The 14,042-nt window shown below is 48.4% G+C and overlaps 1 protein-coding gene across 2 annotated transcripts in view; it reads right to left on the reverse strand.

Annotated features, from left to right (window-relative positions):
• NUDT21 (nudix hydrolase 21) overlaps positions 1-14,042 on the reverse strand; it is a 74,298-nt gene that overhangs the window by 41,676 nt on the left and 18,580 nt on the right. For both annotated transcript variants that reach the window (XM_078671589.1, XM_078671590.1), the window contains exon 3: positions 7,660-7,723. In XM_078671589.1, the coding sequence (XP_078527715.1) occupies positions 7,660-7,723 (64 nt within the window). The remainder of the gene's footprint in view (positions 1-7,659; positions 7,724-14,042) is intronic.

Raw genomic sequence — 14,042 nt, forward strand, 5'->3', positions numbered from 1 at the left:
ACTGGTCAACTGCCAAGCTGTTTTTCAGTGGGGCAACCAAAAGTTAACTTTGGGCTTTAGGAACCTCCTACACCCTTGCACCTGATGTTTAAAGGGAAGTGTTAGGTTGTTTTCTCATTATATGCTTTAATCTAGATTTCACTATTTTATTGCAAGTGCAGTGTTTTATTAAATGTGATTTGGCTTACTATAGCATTCCAGTGTTAATAAATATTTGTTAAAATCTTATCATAGGTTTGTTTTTTTGAGTCTTCACAGTTGCAAATTCACACATTACAGAAAGCACTCTGTCTAGGCTGTGAAGCAGCAAGTGGGGCAGCCGAGCAGGACTGTGTAGCAGTAACATATAAACATAAACTGAGATTGGCTTCCTAGTTCCATGCAATCCTCTGTCATGTGAAAATTTAAAAAAAAGTGAAATGCTGTTCTTTCAAAATTCTAAAGAGCGACTCAGTCCTGGTGGCAGTACAGAATTCACTATAAAGTGTTTCCTGAAAATCAAATTTACATTTATTCGGCGGACAAGAACCCAGCTGTTCAAGTTAACTGGAAAAATGAGAACATACCACAGACGTATAATCCACAGAATGTTACTAAATAGCAGCAAGTTAGATGACTAGGGATTTTTAGAACTACAATTCCAGGCCAAGTACTCAACTCATTTATTCAATCACTTCAAGGCTTACCCACGGATCATCCCATCACAGGTAAGAAGGCTCTGAATGCTGGATTCCACCCTTCAGCTGGACTATTATTCATTAATTTGCCCTTAATTGCCCACACTGATCACTACAGTCTAGTAAGTACTGTTTCTTCAAATCATTGCAGTGCCTTCATAAAGTGGTATGTAGCAGGTTACAAAACCCCAGGAATAAAACATATATACGGCATTTGACCAGAGAATTCTACATGGAAGATCTGTTCAAGTTTCACCATATTTCGTCAATAGCAAGGCAAAGAGTAACCGAGCTGCATAAACACCACTTAATTTAGTCAGCCTAAAAAAAATTATTTGAGAATCCAGTTTTGGCGAAAAAACGAACGCTTCGAGACAGACAAGGAGAAAAATATTCTACGGAGCTTCAGGTTGTATTTGATCAGGAGCTGTAGTTAAGCAATGTTTAAATCAATATGCATCAGGGAAATGAAGACTTGAAAGTGGAAAGGTCATACTTCTAACAGGAAACAGGGAATTTTGCTTACAGAGAAATCAATTAACACACAAAGGCTTTGGGGGGCGTGGCCAAGCCGCCTAAGATGCGGATCGCTTTACCTGAAGCACGGGCTGCCGGCCCGCATCATCAGCAGCATATGTCACCCCCTGGAATCCTGCAGAGGCATTGAGGCCAGGAATCGGGGTTGTAACACCCCAGGGCCATCCCGCGGCACCCAGAACCTGGTGCCGCTGTCCCTGAAGCATCCGGAGCGACCCGCTCCAGCTCCCAGTGTGCGGCCCTGCAAAATGGCGGCCGCCGGGTAGAGCGCCAGAGGGGGTCGTAGACAGCCCGATCCTAGCGGATCCTGGCCCGGACACAACAGCGGAGAGCCCGAGAGCCTAAGGTGAGGTGGCGGCACCGCTTGGCATCCGAGGGGTCGAGAGGGGAGGCCCCCGTGACCAGGGCAGGCCGCGGCCGGGAGCCCCACCCCCGACGGGTCCTACCGCCACAGCTGGGATCCCGAACGCCGTTGGGACCGCTGGGGGGCCCAGGGAGGGGCGCCGGCACCCATTGACGATGGAGGGCTGGGGAATGAGAGCCCCCCGTGTCCAGTGACTGGTTCGAGACAGCGGCGGGAAGCCCACCCCCGCCGGGGCATAATAGCACATTGGCAGCCCGGGATGGCGGGAAAGGTGCCAGAAGAGGCGCGAACATCGGCTACCTAACGGGGGGAACCCGCGGTACCAGTGCAAGGCGGGCGGCCTCGGCGGAGCTTGTAACATTCCTCTCCCACCCATGCAGTGAAGACTGACGGGAGCGGGGGCAGCCTACACTGGGGACACCGAGAGGAAGAGGTGTGTGCCCCGATACATCCCTCAGAGTATTGCACTGCCCCGTCTGCTCCGAACACGTGAAAGGCCTGAGGGGACTGGGGGGGCACGGCGAGAGTGACCCAGCACCACCACGCTGCTCGTGTCCCGGGGGGGCGCCTCCCAGATCCCCCAGCGGGACGCGGAAGAGGGCCAGTTTGCCCCTCCAGCGCATGTAAGGCACATGGGCACGGAGGTGTGCCATCCCTTTATCCTCGCCAGCCAGTAGCCCAGAAGGCGCGAGTGGACAGAAGAAGGCGCGCCGCCAGTGGCTGCACGTCCCAAGCCCGCAAGACCTCAGACGGCCCCGGCATTGAAGTTCGAGAAGTCATCAGGGAACCCACCCCCGATTGTGACGGGACCGAGCCTGGTCGGACCGGCAGGGCTAGGGTGGAGGAGAGCTCCCGTCGGCCCCGCTGCTACACTGTGTGAGGCGCACCCGGACTGTTTACCTCCGAGCCGGAGGACCGAGGGATAGCCATCTTGCTGCGTTTCCGGACACCCCCCCACCCCCGTGCTCGGCAGCCGGAAGTCCAGGGAAGAGCGACGCCTTGGATCCTAGTTCCCCCACAGACCACGGGCGACCGACGTGCCGACCGGGCGGACGGCAGAGAGCGATTATTCCCGCCTGCCTGCCATTAGCGGTGAAGACACGTGTGGTGGTGCCGGAGAGCCCCCCATCATGGGCTGTCGAGTCGCGGCAGGGACCGCCCAGGTGGCAGATCAACAGAAGATGACACCCCAGCCACCAGCCCCAATCCAATCGCGGAGAGAGCCCGCCAGGGAAGACTCCACATCCAGGAAACTTGACCAAGTCCTCACAGCCATAGAACACTCCAGGGTGGCGATGGAGACCAAATTCGACACTCTAGCTACGGATCTCAACCTCCTGAGGGACGACCATAGAAAGCTGGCGGACAAAGTCACCCAAGGCGAAAAAAACTTCCAAGCGCTAGACCCTCAAGTGCAACAACATCACCGCGCCATTGCAGACCTGTAGTTTGGACGTATTGCCCCGCGCAATGGGTCCCCCTAGTTGGGAATGTTCCCTGAAGTTATGGTTTCTCCCCTTTTATCTTTGTTTAACCTTCTTGGACACCTTGGGGGGAGAGGGAGGAGGAGGACAGGACCATGATAACCGTCTCTACATCGGCGGGGCGGGTCAGAGGGAGGACGGGTTGGGAGGAGACAATCACCCAGGGGGACCCACGGACAGCCCGGGTGACGTATGATTCCTAAGGCATTGACCAAAGATCTAAAATATGTGACTCTGAATGTTAGGGGAATGCACACGGCCACTAAGCGGTACTCGATATACGCCTACATCAAACGACAAGCACAGGTGGCCCTCCTACAGGAGACACCTGACGGAACAGGAGGTAGTCCGCCTCCATAGAAAATGGCGGGCATAGTGTGCGCTACGAAATATTCCGCCTTCGCCAGGGGCACACTCATATGGATTAGGCCCGGGGTACCTTTTAAGCAGCAGACCCGACTGATCGATAAGGAGGGACGGTACGCATTCATAACCGGTCTATTGGACGGCCAACCGATACTCATTGGCTGGGTGTACGCCCCTAACACAGAGCAAGATCAATACTGGGAGAGGCTCACCACAGTGCTCGCCCGTTACACAGAGATACCTTGGCTCCTCAGTGGGGACTACAACTGTGTTTTAGACCTGCACTTCGATAGATCACACCCTCCCCCACCACATTCCCCAGGACTCAAACAAACGGAACGGTTCCGGGACTGGGTAGCACAGTGGGCACTAGCAGACGCTTGGCGAGTGCAGAACCTGGCCGCCAGATTGTACTCTTTTCACTCCATCCCCCATGACCTACGGGTGAGGCATGACAGGTTCTTGTGTTCCCCGGATATCCTGCCCAAGATACGCCATACTGACTACCTAGAGGTAATAGTATCAGACCACGATGCACACACTGTGACCCTTCGTTGGCGGCCACCCCAACCCCGATCCCTACAAGGCGACTCCCCCAAGAATGCCTCACAGACCAGGCCTTTCGCCACACACACGGGGAATTCATTAGGGAATACTTTTTACACAATGCAGGCTCCGCCTCTTCCAGGGCCACAGAGTGGGACGCATATAAGGTTAGTGCCAGAGGACACTGTATCCAACAGGTAGTGGGAGTGCGGAGAACACTGGAGGAGGCACTACATAAAACAGACCGCGTTGGCAGATCTGTCCCGCACCGCGGACCAGGGGGGGGGGGCCACAGCAGCGCAGCGAAACTCGCCCACGCAGAAACACTGAGGGATCTGAGTAAATACAACTTCCGAGGATACGCTGCACGGACACACAGAGAGGGTAATAGAGCGGGGGCACTGCTGGCGTGGGTGGCCAAACAGGACACGACCTCACAGAGACAGGGCGCCTCCACACATCCCAATCAGAGATCCTGCGAATATTCTGCACCCACTACGCGGAAGTGTACCGAAACCCCACACCGGCAACACCGCATACGTTAACACAATTCCTGGGCACACTAACGCTCCCAACACTCTCCTCCGCAGACAAGAAAGAACTGGACAGCAAGATCTCAGCCTAAGATATCAGGCATGCCATTGGGTCTCTCGCAAGAAAGAAAACACCGGGGATGGATGGGTTCCCGTTAGAATACTCTAACACCTTTGCGGCCCAGAAAGTACCTCATCTCATGTCTACATATGAGAAGGCTCTAGCCAAAGGGATCCTACCCGCGTCATTCCGTGAATCCACGGCGGTGACATTTCTCAAACCCCATAGGGATTCCCGTACCAGTCCTCGTACAGACCTATCACGCTCCTGAATACAGATTGTAAAATTCTGGGGAAAATCCTGGCCGATTGCTATAGTCAAATTATCCCCACCCTGGTGCATCCTGATCAGTGCGGGTTTGTGCACAGACGCAACACCTCGCATAACATAAGACGGCTCTTTCATATCCAAGATAGTGTGCAAGATAGATTCCCACGTGCCGCATGCCTGATCTTCGATCTAGAGAAGGCGTTTGATACTCTGACATGGCCCCACTTGTTCGCGGTCCTCCGCAAGCTAAATATAGGCCACAATTTGCTGGCATACACGAAACTCTTGTATAAGGGACTCACCTCCAGGGTGAGAGTCGGTAAGTTTATCTCTGCTCCCTTCCCAGTGGAGAGGGGGACCCGACAGGGCTGCCCACTTCCCCCCCCCCCTTTTTGCGTTGGAAGTGGAGCCCCTGGCTATGCGGCTGCGACGGGAGGGGACGGCCTGGGGGATCCCGATTGCAGGAACGACACACTGCGTTTCATTATATGCAGACGACCTGCTAATTTATGTCCGGGACGTGACAGGAGACCTCACCTCGATTTGGGAAACCTTGCAAGATTTTGTTGACACCTCGGGCCTCAGGGTTAACTTGGGGAAAGTCGACCATCTACCCGCTTCACCCCCACCTGGCACCACACGATGTGGTGATGGGTACGCAGATCTTAAGGTGGAGTGCAGCAGCTCCCAGGTATCTTGGAGTACGACTATCACTCCCTGACCGATCTGTACGAAGATAACCACCACAAGGTGCTGGCGGGTCTGCGCTCGGCTGTGGGTTTCTGGAAGACTCTACCACTGGCACCCATCGGCCGGGTGGCCATCGTGAAAATGATAATGGTGCCCAGATTGCTCTACCATTTTGCCAACCTCCCAGTGATCCCGCCCCGTTCTTTCTTCCGAGAACTAGACGCCTTGCTTACAACGCTGATATGGTGCAATGGCCGGCGCAGAGTTGCTTTACGCACCCTGCATTTGCCCACCGCGAGCGGAGGCTTAGGAGCCCTGTCCTTTGAATCTTATTTCCTTGCTGCGCAGCTTTAATGTCTCTTCCAGTGGACGGCAGAGAGGTGCGTTGGGGAGATGACAACGGAGGCCGGCAGGATACCTCTCCCAGCCGTACGACGGATGCTCCTGCCCGGCACCAAACCGACCTGTACCCACCCGGTTCAAGTCTCCATAGCACGCAAGTGCATGATGCGCGTCCATAGAATGTCAAGGGACCGGCCACTATACTCCCCACTGTTGCCCTTGGTGGGCTCCCCCGCGGGGACAGATACTACACTACTAGAGCCCTGCAGACCTGGACTGATCACGATGTGACGGAGGTGGAGCCGTTGTTCCATGAGGGGCAACTGAGAACCTACGAGCAGCTAGTCGACTGGTATGAACTCCCTCCCGGACAATTTTTAATGCATAGGCAACTGTTAGACAGTGCCCTTCAGTTTTGGAATCTCCAAGACGGGGAGCCCCCCACGCACCCGGTCCTCCACACGATACTCCGTATGGGGGCCGGTAGACACCTAGTCACCTGGCACTATAAGGCCCTCAGAGAACGGAATGATGTCTCCCTAGCTGACCTGAGACAATCCTGGGAAGACGACGTGGGCAGGGCATTTCATGACACGGAGTGGACACACGCTCTGGAATATACAAAGAAAGTATCCAGGAATGCACGATTCAAAAACACAGTTTAACATACTCCATCGAGCCTACCTCACACCAGACAAATTGCACCGGTACTATCTGGACACACAATTTAGCTGCCCCCGATGTCAGCTGGTGGAAGCGAACTTTCTGCACATGTTCTGGGACTGCCCCTCCCTGCAATGCTACTGGACCAAAATACACCAAACACTCCTCACACTGGTTAATCTACCGCACATTGACACGTGGGAAATCTGTGCCCTGGGAACCTACAAACGGAAAAAATCAAAAAAATTGCAATGGCGCTTCGCATCCCTCGCCCTAATCCTCGCGAAGCGTGCAATAACCATGCACTGGAGAGCCCCCTCGGGCCCCCCGGAAGCGGCATGGATGGGGCAGTCAACAAGTGGGGGGCGGCGGAAGAAGAGACCTTACGGGAGGAAGAAGTGACGGGTACACGAAAACATCCTATCTCCCCAGAATGGACACAGCTACTCATACAATTTAAGCAAGAGACAGCGCCAGATGATACACTGAGGCCATCCCCACCTCACCCCCGCGACTCCTCACAACACCCCGACCCACCAAATCAGATGCCCTGACAGGGAAAATGCCGGTCACTTGCGCCAGAATGCACACTGCCCCCCCTGGCACCCTCGGGACCTTCACCCTCTCGGACCGCTGACCTGCACGCCCTCCGCCCAACACACATCCAATCGTCCTTGCTTGCCCTCAATGCCCTCCCCCTCTCCAGGTTCTAAGAAGGAGTTTCTTCCGACAGTTTTGAGTTCAGGTTTTGGTCGGCAATTTCGATGCCGATAGACACATCCCACGTTAGTCATGCACTGTCTAGTAAGGGGACATGTGGACAAATGCGGGGACGACAGACATACCTATATTCGCCAGCACGTGGCTCTTGGGATACGACAGAGTGCGACACTCTCTCTTATACGCTCATTTTTCCTCACCCGCGAATCCACGAGCAAGCATATACTATCCCGCCAGGCGGAGTACACCCCCATGTGCAACAGATGAGATGTATTTATGAACTTTGTGAAAACCTTTTTCAAAGTGTAACGACTGACAAATGATTGGTATGCTACCCCCACGGGGGACTCTTAAACAAAAACAACAAAAAAAACACATGAAGGCTTTGAAAAAAATTGAGACATACCTCTGTCATCAGTCGTTTAAGTCCTTCTACCTCATCTTCCCCAGGGTTGATTTCACCTCCAGGCCTGTTAACATAAGACCGTAATGAAATTCATGGATGCCTCTATGAAATGATTTGCCTGAACGACATTTGACTTCAAAAGCCTTTTGAAAACGGTTACAAACATTTTCCAAGATTATCCAGGCAATGTTATATTTCAGATTAAAGTCGCATAAGAAATGATGCTCTGCCTGCAGCAGTAAATTGTAATTGAAGTTCTATTTATTCAGATCTTATTACCCTTGTGGAGGTGTTGAAGCGCTTTGGGTGAGTAGCACTATACTCCGGAACCCAAGATTTGAGGTTAATAGTTAGTAGATTTATACATTTGTTTGTTACCTTTTTGAATTAGTTGTGTTAAGTTTGTGCTCTTGATTTCTCTTGTGTTTAGTAGAATTTAGAGTAGGGATAGAATGATGAGAACAGATTTGAAAGGGGAAAAATTAAGTTTTTAAAAGTAGTCGGGGTCATAGTAATCAGAAATGTTTGGGATGAGTCAGAGAGGAGGGATGGGACAGAGGTTGAAAGGAGGATTAAAAATCTTTTTTACGTATGCATACATATACGCACATCACACTTTATTGGGTTTTATTATCTAGAGAAAATCCCTCTTAAGAAATAACCATATGTGGAGACAAGCAACAAGATTTACATGGTTGATGTATACATTTATCTTGTGTTGAAGTAAGCAAATATTTGCATGATATTTCTTAAAGTTACAGGAGCAGGCATAAATTCTATATATCCACCTATATCTACATAGAAGCAGCAATCATGTCACTGCCTGATACACACGTCTATAGGAGTGTAATATAATTATTTCCCATATATAAATGTATCTGCCTATAACAGGACGCCTAGTTCAATGATACACGTATAACAACAACTTCATCTCTATACCATAAGACGTTTAGTCTGTCATGCCAGAGCATAACGTTATGGCACACTGTTGAGAGCATTGTTATGTCGGGAAGAACCAGCTCTTGACTAATCTTCAGAAGCTAGGATGGTGGTCAGTGGATCTTATGTGTGGGAGTAGTGACTTCCATAGTTTGGCTGCTTGAGAAGAGAAAGATGTTCCACTCGTGGTTTTTTCCGAGTATGTAGGAATATTGAGGCGAGAACCATTCTTGAGCGTATGTTCCTTTGTTGTATGCCTTTGCTGATTTTCTTCTTCAGGAGAGTGGTTCTTTACCATGTATTGCTTTGTGTGCTTTGCAAAGCAGCTTGCAGGAGGATCTTCTGGCAACTGGTAACCAGATTAGCGCTCTCAAGGCAAGGGAGATGTGTGCTCGTGGCTTTACATGTAGGAAGTGTCAAGTTGCAGTTTTTTGAATTCTCTGTAATCTTCTCATAGTTGACAAAGGTGAGCCATAATACATACCATTGGCGTAGTGCAGTTTTGATAGGACAAAAGATGGTAGCCTGAACCTTGTGAGGGAGAACTCTGGGTGCAGAAAGATACATCACAATGTTTTCATTGTGAGAAAGCTTGATTTGGTTACCGTATCCACCTGTGTATTTAATGACAGCTTGCTGTACAGAACTCAGAGGTTTCTTGTCTCTTTAGATATTTTTGGAGGTCCTAGATCAGTGATATTCAAAGTGCGGCCCTTTTGAGCCTTTACATGCAGCCCCCCTGCTGAACAGGGGGCTGCATGTAAAGGTCAAGCCCCTTGCTGAACAGCAGCACCAGCTGCTGACCACTAATATTTTTTTTAAAGTTAAATAAATGAGCAAGCATTTATTAACCTGTAAATAAATGCTTGCCTGTTTATTTAACATTATTTTTAGGCCTCTTTACATAATCCCTGACCCACTCAGACCCCCTTCCACCACCCTGCTGGCATCAGTGCGGCCCTCTGTCACACCACAGACCGTACTTTGCGGCCCTGGGCAAATGTTTGTGAGAACCCCTGTCCTAGATAGTCAGGACAGACACTGAGGTCATAGGTTTTCCACTCACCACGAGGGAGCATGTCAGTTTTGGAGGCATTCAATTTTAGGTGGCTCCATGTCATCCATTGATCAACGGCTCAAAGGCAACTGAACATTTTAAATGTTCCAAGGACCTCTGAGTTTTCCAATTTCAGAAGTATCTGGGTCTCATCTGCATAGTTGTATCTATTGATCAGATCTGGTAATGTGTTGAAAAGCATGGGCGATATGATTGAGCCTGGAAAGAGAACGGGGAAGCATGTATAATATTTGTTCTATTGTGTAGGTACGAATAGATTCAAGCAAGAGCCGACCCCTCTGTTCCAGCTTCCTCAAGACTTTGGATTAGTTTGTCAAGGATAATGAGGGCAGAAGAGAAACTCCATCACCAAACCCATTAATAGCAATTTTGCAAATTGAATGTCCATATAAAACATTATGGGTAATTATATCTACACTGATGGGAGGCTATAGCCTAAATATGATATTGAAGAAAACCACTGAATAAAGCACAGGATACTGAAGAATTGTGGGAACCAGATATCATGGGTTTAGTATAAAGTTTGCTTGGAATCTTTTCTGCTAAGCCCTGAAGAAGCGAGATTTTTCTCACGAAACACGTGTTGGCTGTTTCGAATCATTATTACATGTGTTTGAAGATGTATACCCATGTATCTGTTGGGTTGTAATACCGGTGTTCATATCAACTGAAGACAAACTGTTTCAAGTGTCCAAGAGAAGGGCGTGCAATAAAAAAGGGATTTATATGGACATTCAATTTGTGTTTTTCTCAGTTCATGATTCAATGTATGGAACATTCCATGGAAGAAAAACAGGGAACTGAGAAGTAGTGCCGGGCATTTTCGCTTTTTCCTTCTGTAATTTGAGCAATTACACACACTGCAACTTGGCCTCTCATTCGAATCATCTCTCTAATATAATTTTGTCATATGAATGCCACAAGAGACTTCATTAAGCCAAATCTAGTTGACACTAAAGATGCAGTTAATACATTGGACAATGTACAGTTGTGGAAGCTTCACTTCAAGGGCAAGAGGTATCTGGTTGTGCCTGTCCACTGTTCTCTCTCGAATCTCTGGCTATTTCTGGGTGGATCCAAGCCTCACCTCTCTTACTCCTATCCCTCGGAGGTGTTTTTTTTGCTGACAATTTCAGCCTTTACTTTCAGCCTGAGAAGCCATTCATATGCTTGAGGTGCTCGAAATTACTTGCATAATAAAGTTATACAGCTTTTAAGCCAGCTACTTGGTCCATTAGTTTGTTGTGTCACAATTTTCTTACTCCCGCAACAGCACGTGACAATGGGTCAGCTCACTTCAGCCATTGTCTTACTTCAATGTGAGTGACCGCATTCGGCACTTTCACAAGGAACACATGCCCACACAAAGTTACCATACTGCCAGAGCTCACTGTAAAAATGTGGACTTTTTGAGACCAAAAAACAGGAAAATGTTGCCTACCCTGTAAGCATCTGTTCATGGAATGTAGTGCCAAAGACATGCATGCCAAAGCCCCCCCCTCCCCCTCACAATCCAGTGCTGGGCCTGCACAGACCAATTCAAGAAGCCCACGCGTCTCGAGAGACAGTGACTCCACCCACCACTGTCAACATGCATGGTCACAGGCTTCACTGCCAGACCACTTCCTCTTCTCAAAGGGTGAGGATGTAGATGGAGCATAGAGATGCAAGAAAGATGACAATGCGAAGGTAAAGATTAAATAATAGTGTTTGCAACACCAAAAGGCTGTTTGGGAGAAGTGTGAGCACATGGGAATATACAGCATACACATAAATAAGTAATGGATGGGGGGGGTGGACAGCCTACCTAAACATTTTTGTTTCATAGTGGAATGCACCAAACTAAAAGTATTAACAGGGAAGTAAATTCAGCCATATATAGGGATCAATTTAATATATGTGGTCTTCAAAAGCAAGGTAAGCAACCTTTGAAATGAGGTGTCGGCATCTTATCATCCACTTTTAATCTAAGCCTTCTTTTGATCCCTCCTAAGCCTAGGAGGTCCACTGCATGTGTTATATAATTATATCATGCTTGATACAATTACCTATTCAGACTCTTCCACTTGGTCATCCGCTGGTAGTCAATCTTTCTGAGGTGAAATACGTGTACCCATCTTCCTTGGAAAGGTTTTACTAAGGGGTGGCAAATTGAAATGGCAGTCCGAGTTGAGGTATTCCTGATTAGAGAGGTGCTGATGGTTCTATGTTAGGTCCATAGAACCTAATAATACATTATTCTACTTAGTACTTTATATTGCAGATTTTGGAGTTCCTAAAAACTGCAAATAGTAGATGAGAGTACAAGTTACCAGATTCAAAAGTGCCACATGCACATCACAAGAGGTGCCAGCAGCAAGCTCTTGAATATTGAAGCATCTTTCTGGGTAGTAGCAGAATTTTCTATATGAGGTTAGTGAATCTGCAGCTTTCCATTGCCTAGGTGTAGGACTTTGTACACAAAAATACATACTCTTCTCGTGTTCATTCAATTCTTTTTAGGTCTCGTCTAGCGTTGCAGCGCGCATGCGCTGCTCGCTCTGCGAGGCTTCTTTTAGTTAGGATTTTTCTGGTAGTTTATTTAAGCCCCGCCAATCATTTCCATTGGGTCGCGTCAGCGTTTATGCTAAACGCTGGGCCCTGTCTTCTTCTCAACGGCCCATCTGGACTCGATGGTGTACTGGTAGCTTTAGACTGTCTCCTTATATTACTTGGTAGGCACTTTTTTTGTCATTCTCCGCGAACAACCAAAGCAAGACTCTGTTTAAAGGGAAACTAATCAAATGCTCTCCTACTGTGTAATACGGTACTCAAAGTACACCCTCAATCGTTCATACTTGCGGGTTGATGAAATGAGCAAATTGTGTGATAAATACACCAGATATTTACAGCGCCATTAAGTTCCGGGCTCACACATATTTCAGAAAGACATGGCAATTCTCAACATTTCACACTGGCATCATTGGCCCACAGGATGTGTGAACGATGAAACCCTCAGGCAACTTTGAGCCGCTTTTATAGCAAGATGTTGTCGCATCGGAACGGTGAACTGTGCCGGTCGGTCGTTATTCTTGTGAGCCCTGCCTTGAACGCAAGTTGTGAAAATGGCTCACCATGGTGGTAATACCAGTTGGAAAAATTTATAAATGGTGACAGCTTGTTATTGTTTATAGATACGGTGTTGTTCGTTACTCTTTTCTTTAATGATTTTCTCTACGTGCGGCATGACTTGCACTGCTTCAGCTGCTTTATTTTGGAAGCGCACCTCGCAGTAACTATAGAGTCTGTGCGCCTTTATTTTCCGTGCAGCTCGTTTTTTATGCCCTGCGTGTATCTACGCCCACCACCACCGAAGCTGCGAGAAACCTGGCAGTGGCGGGAGCTTACCCTTTCATTTATGGGGTGATGTTTCCCAGGGCTAGTGAGAGTGCAGAGCACACGAGCAACCGAGACTTCCTCTTTGTCATGTATTTATGTTACACAGTCAGTCGCCCGCTGCAGGGCCCTGCGTGCTACAGCATACACAGATGCCTCGCATTCTTCTTGTTGTTGCTCTGCTGTGAACTTGTTGGTGCTGAGCCATCGGACCTGCTCTCACTCTGCTTAGCGTACTCCCTCCGCAATGATTTCTGTCTCGCCGTTACCCTCCTTCAATGAAAAAGGGAAGCTTTCAGAATGCGCACAATAATTATTTTCGCAACCAGACACCTGTGCTGACTGGTAGGCTTTGACCTGAAAACACATGTTGCCCATGGCAGGGTGCACACAAAAGCAACTGAGAGGTATGCGGTCTTGGTGTTTAGGTATAGTTCAGGTCACACTGCTCAGGTATGGGTACAAACAAGAACATGACACTCCTTTTGCAGCCAGGAAAAAGATTACAAAATTCAGTTCCTGCGAGTAAAACAGTGTTTTGCTTGCTTGATGAATGAGACTCTCAAGAACTAACTTCAACTAACATACTTCCAGTTCTCATTTTCTTTATTTCACAGCCCTGTTTCTGTACTTTTGAAGCATCAAAAATAATCAGAATTTGTGATTTTATCGTTTGCCAATAAGAGATGGGATGAGTTCCCCACCCAAGCCTTTCATTTATTCAAACTTCACATCTCTGTATGAGTAACAGCGGACTTGCCAGCAATTATTCGAACACGTGACCTAAAAGTTGCACACAGCACTCTGCTGGATGTGAACTAGTTCACTGCTTCACATTGGTGGCTAAACGGAATCTAAACACATCGCATTAGATTAAAAAAAAACATACCCAATTGTACAATACTTCACATAAGACTCATTAAGATGAGACATTACTGCCTAAGGACATCATTACGATTTGGATATTTAAAAAAAAACAACAACAAAAAAA

Source organism: Lissotriton helveticus, chromosome 12 (assembly GCF_964261635.1).
Source record: "Lissotriton helveticus chromosome 12, aLisHel1.1, whole genome shotgun sequence".
In the NCBI taxonomy this organism is placed as follows: domain Eukaryota; kingdom Metazoa; phylum Chordata; class Amphibia; order Caudata; family Salamandridae; genus Lissotriton; species Lissotriton helveticus.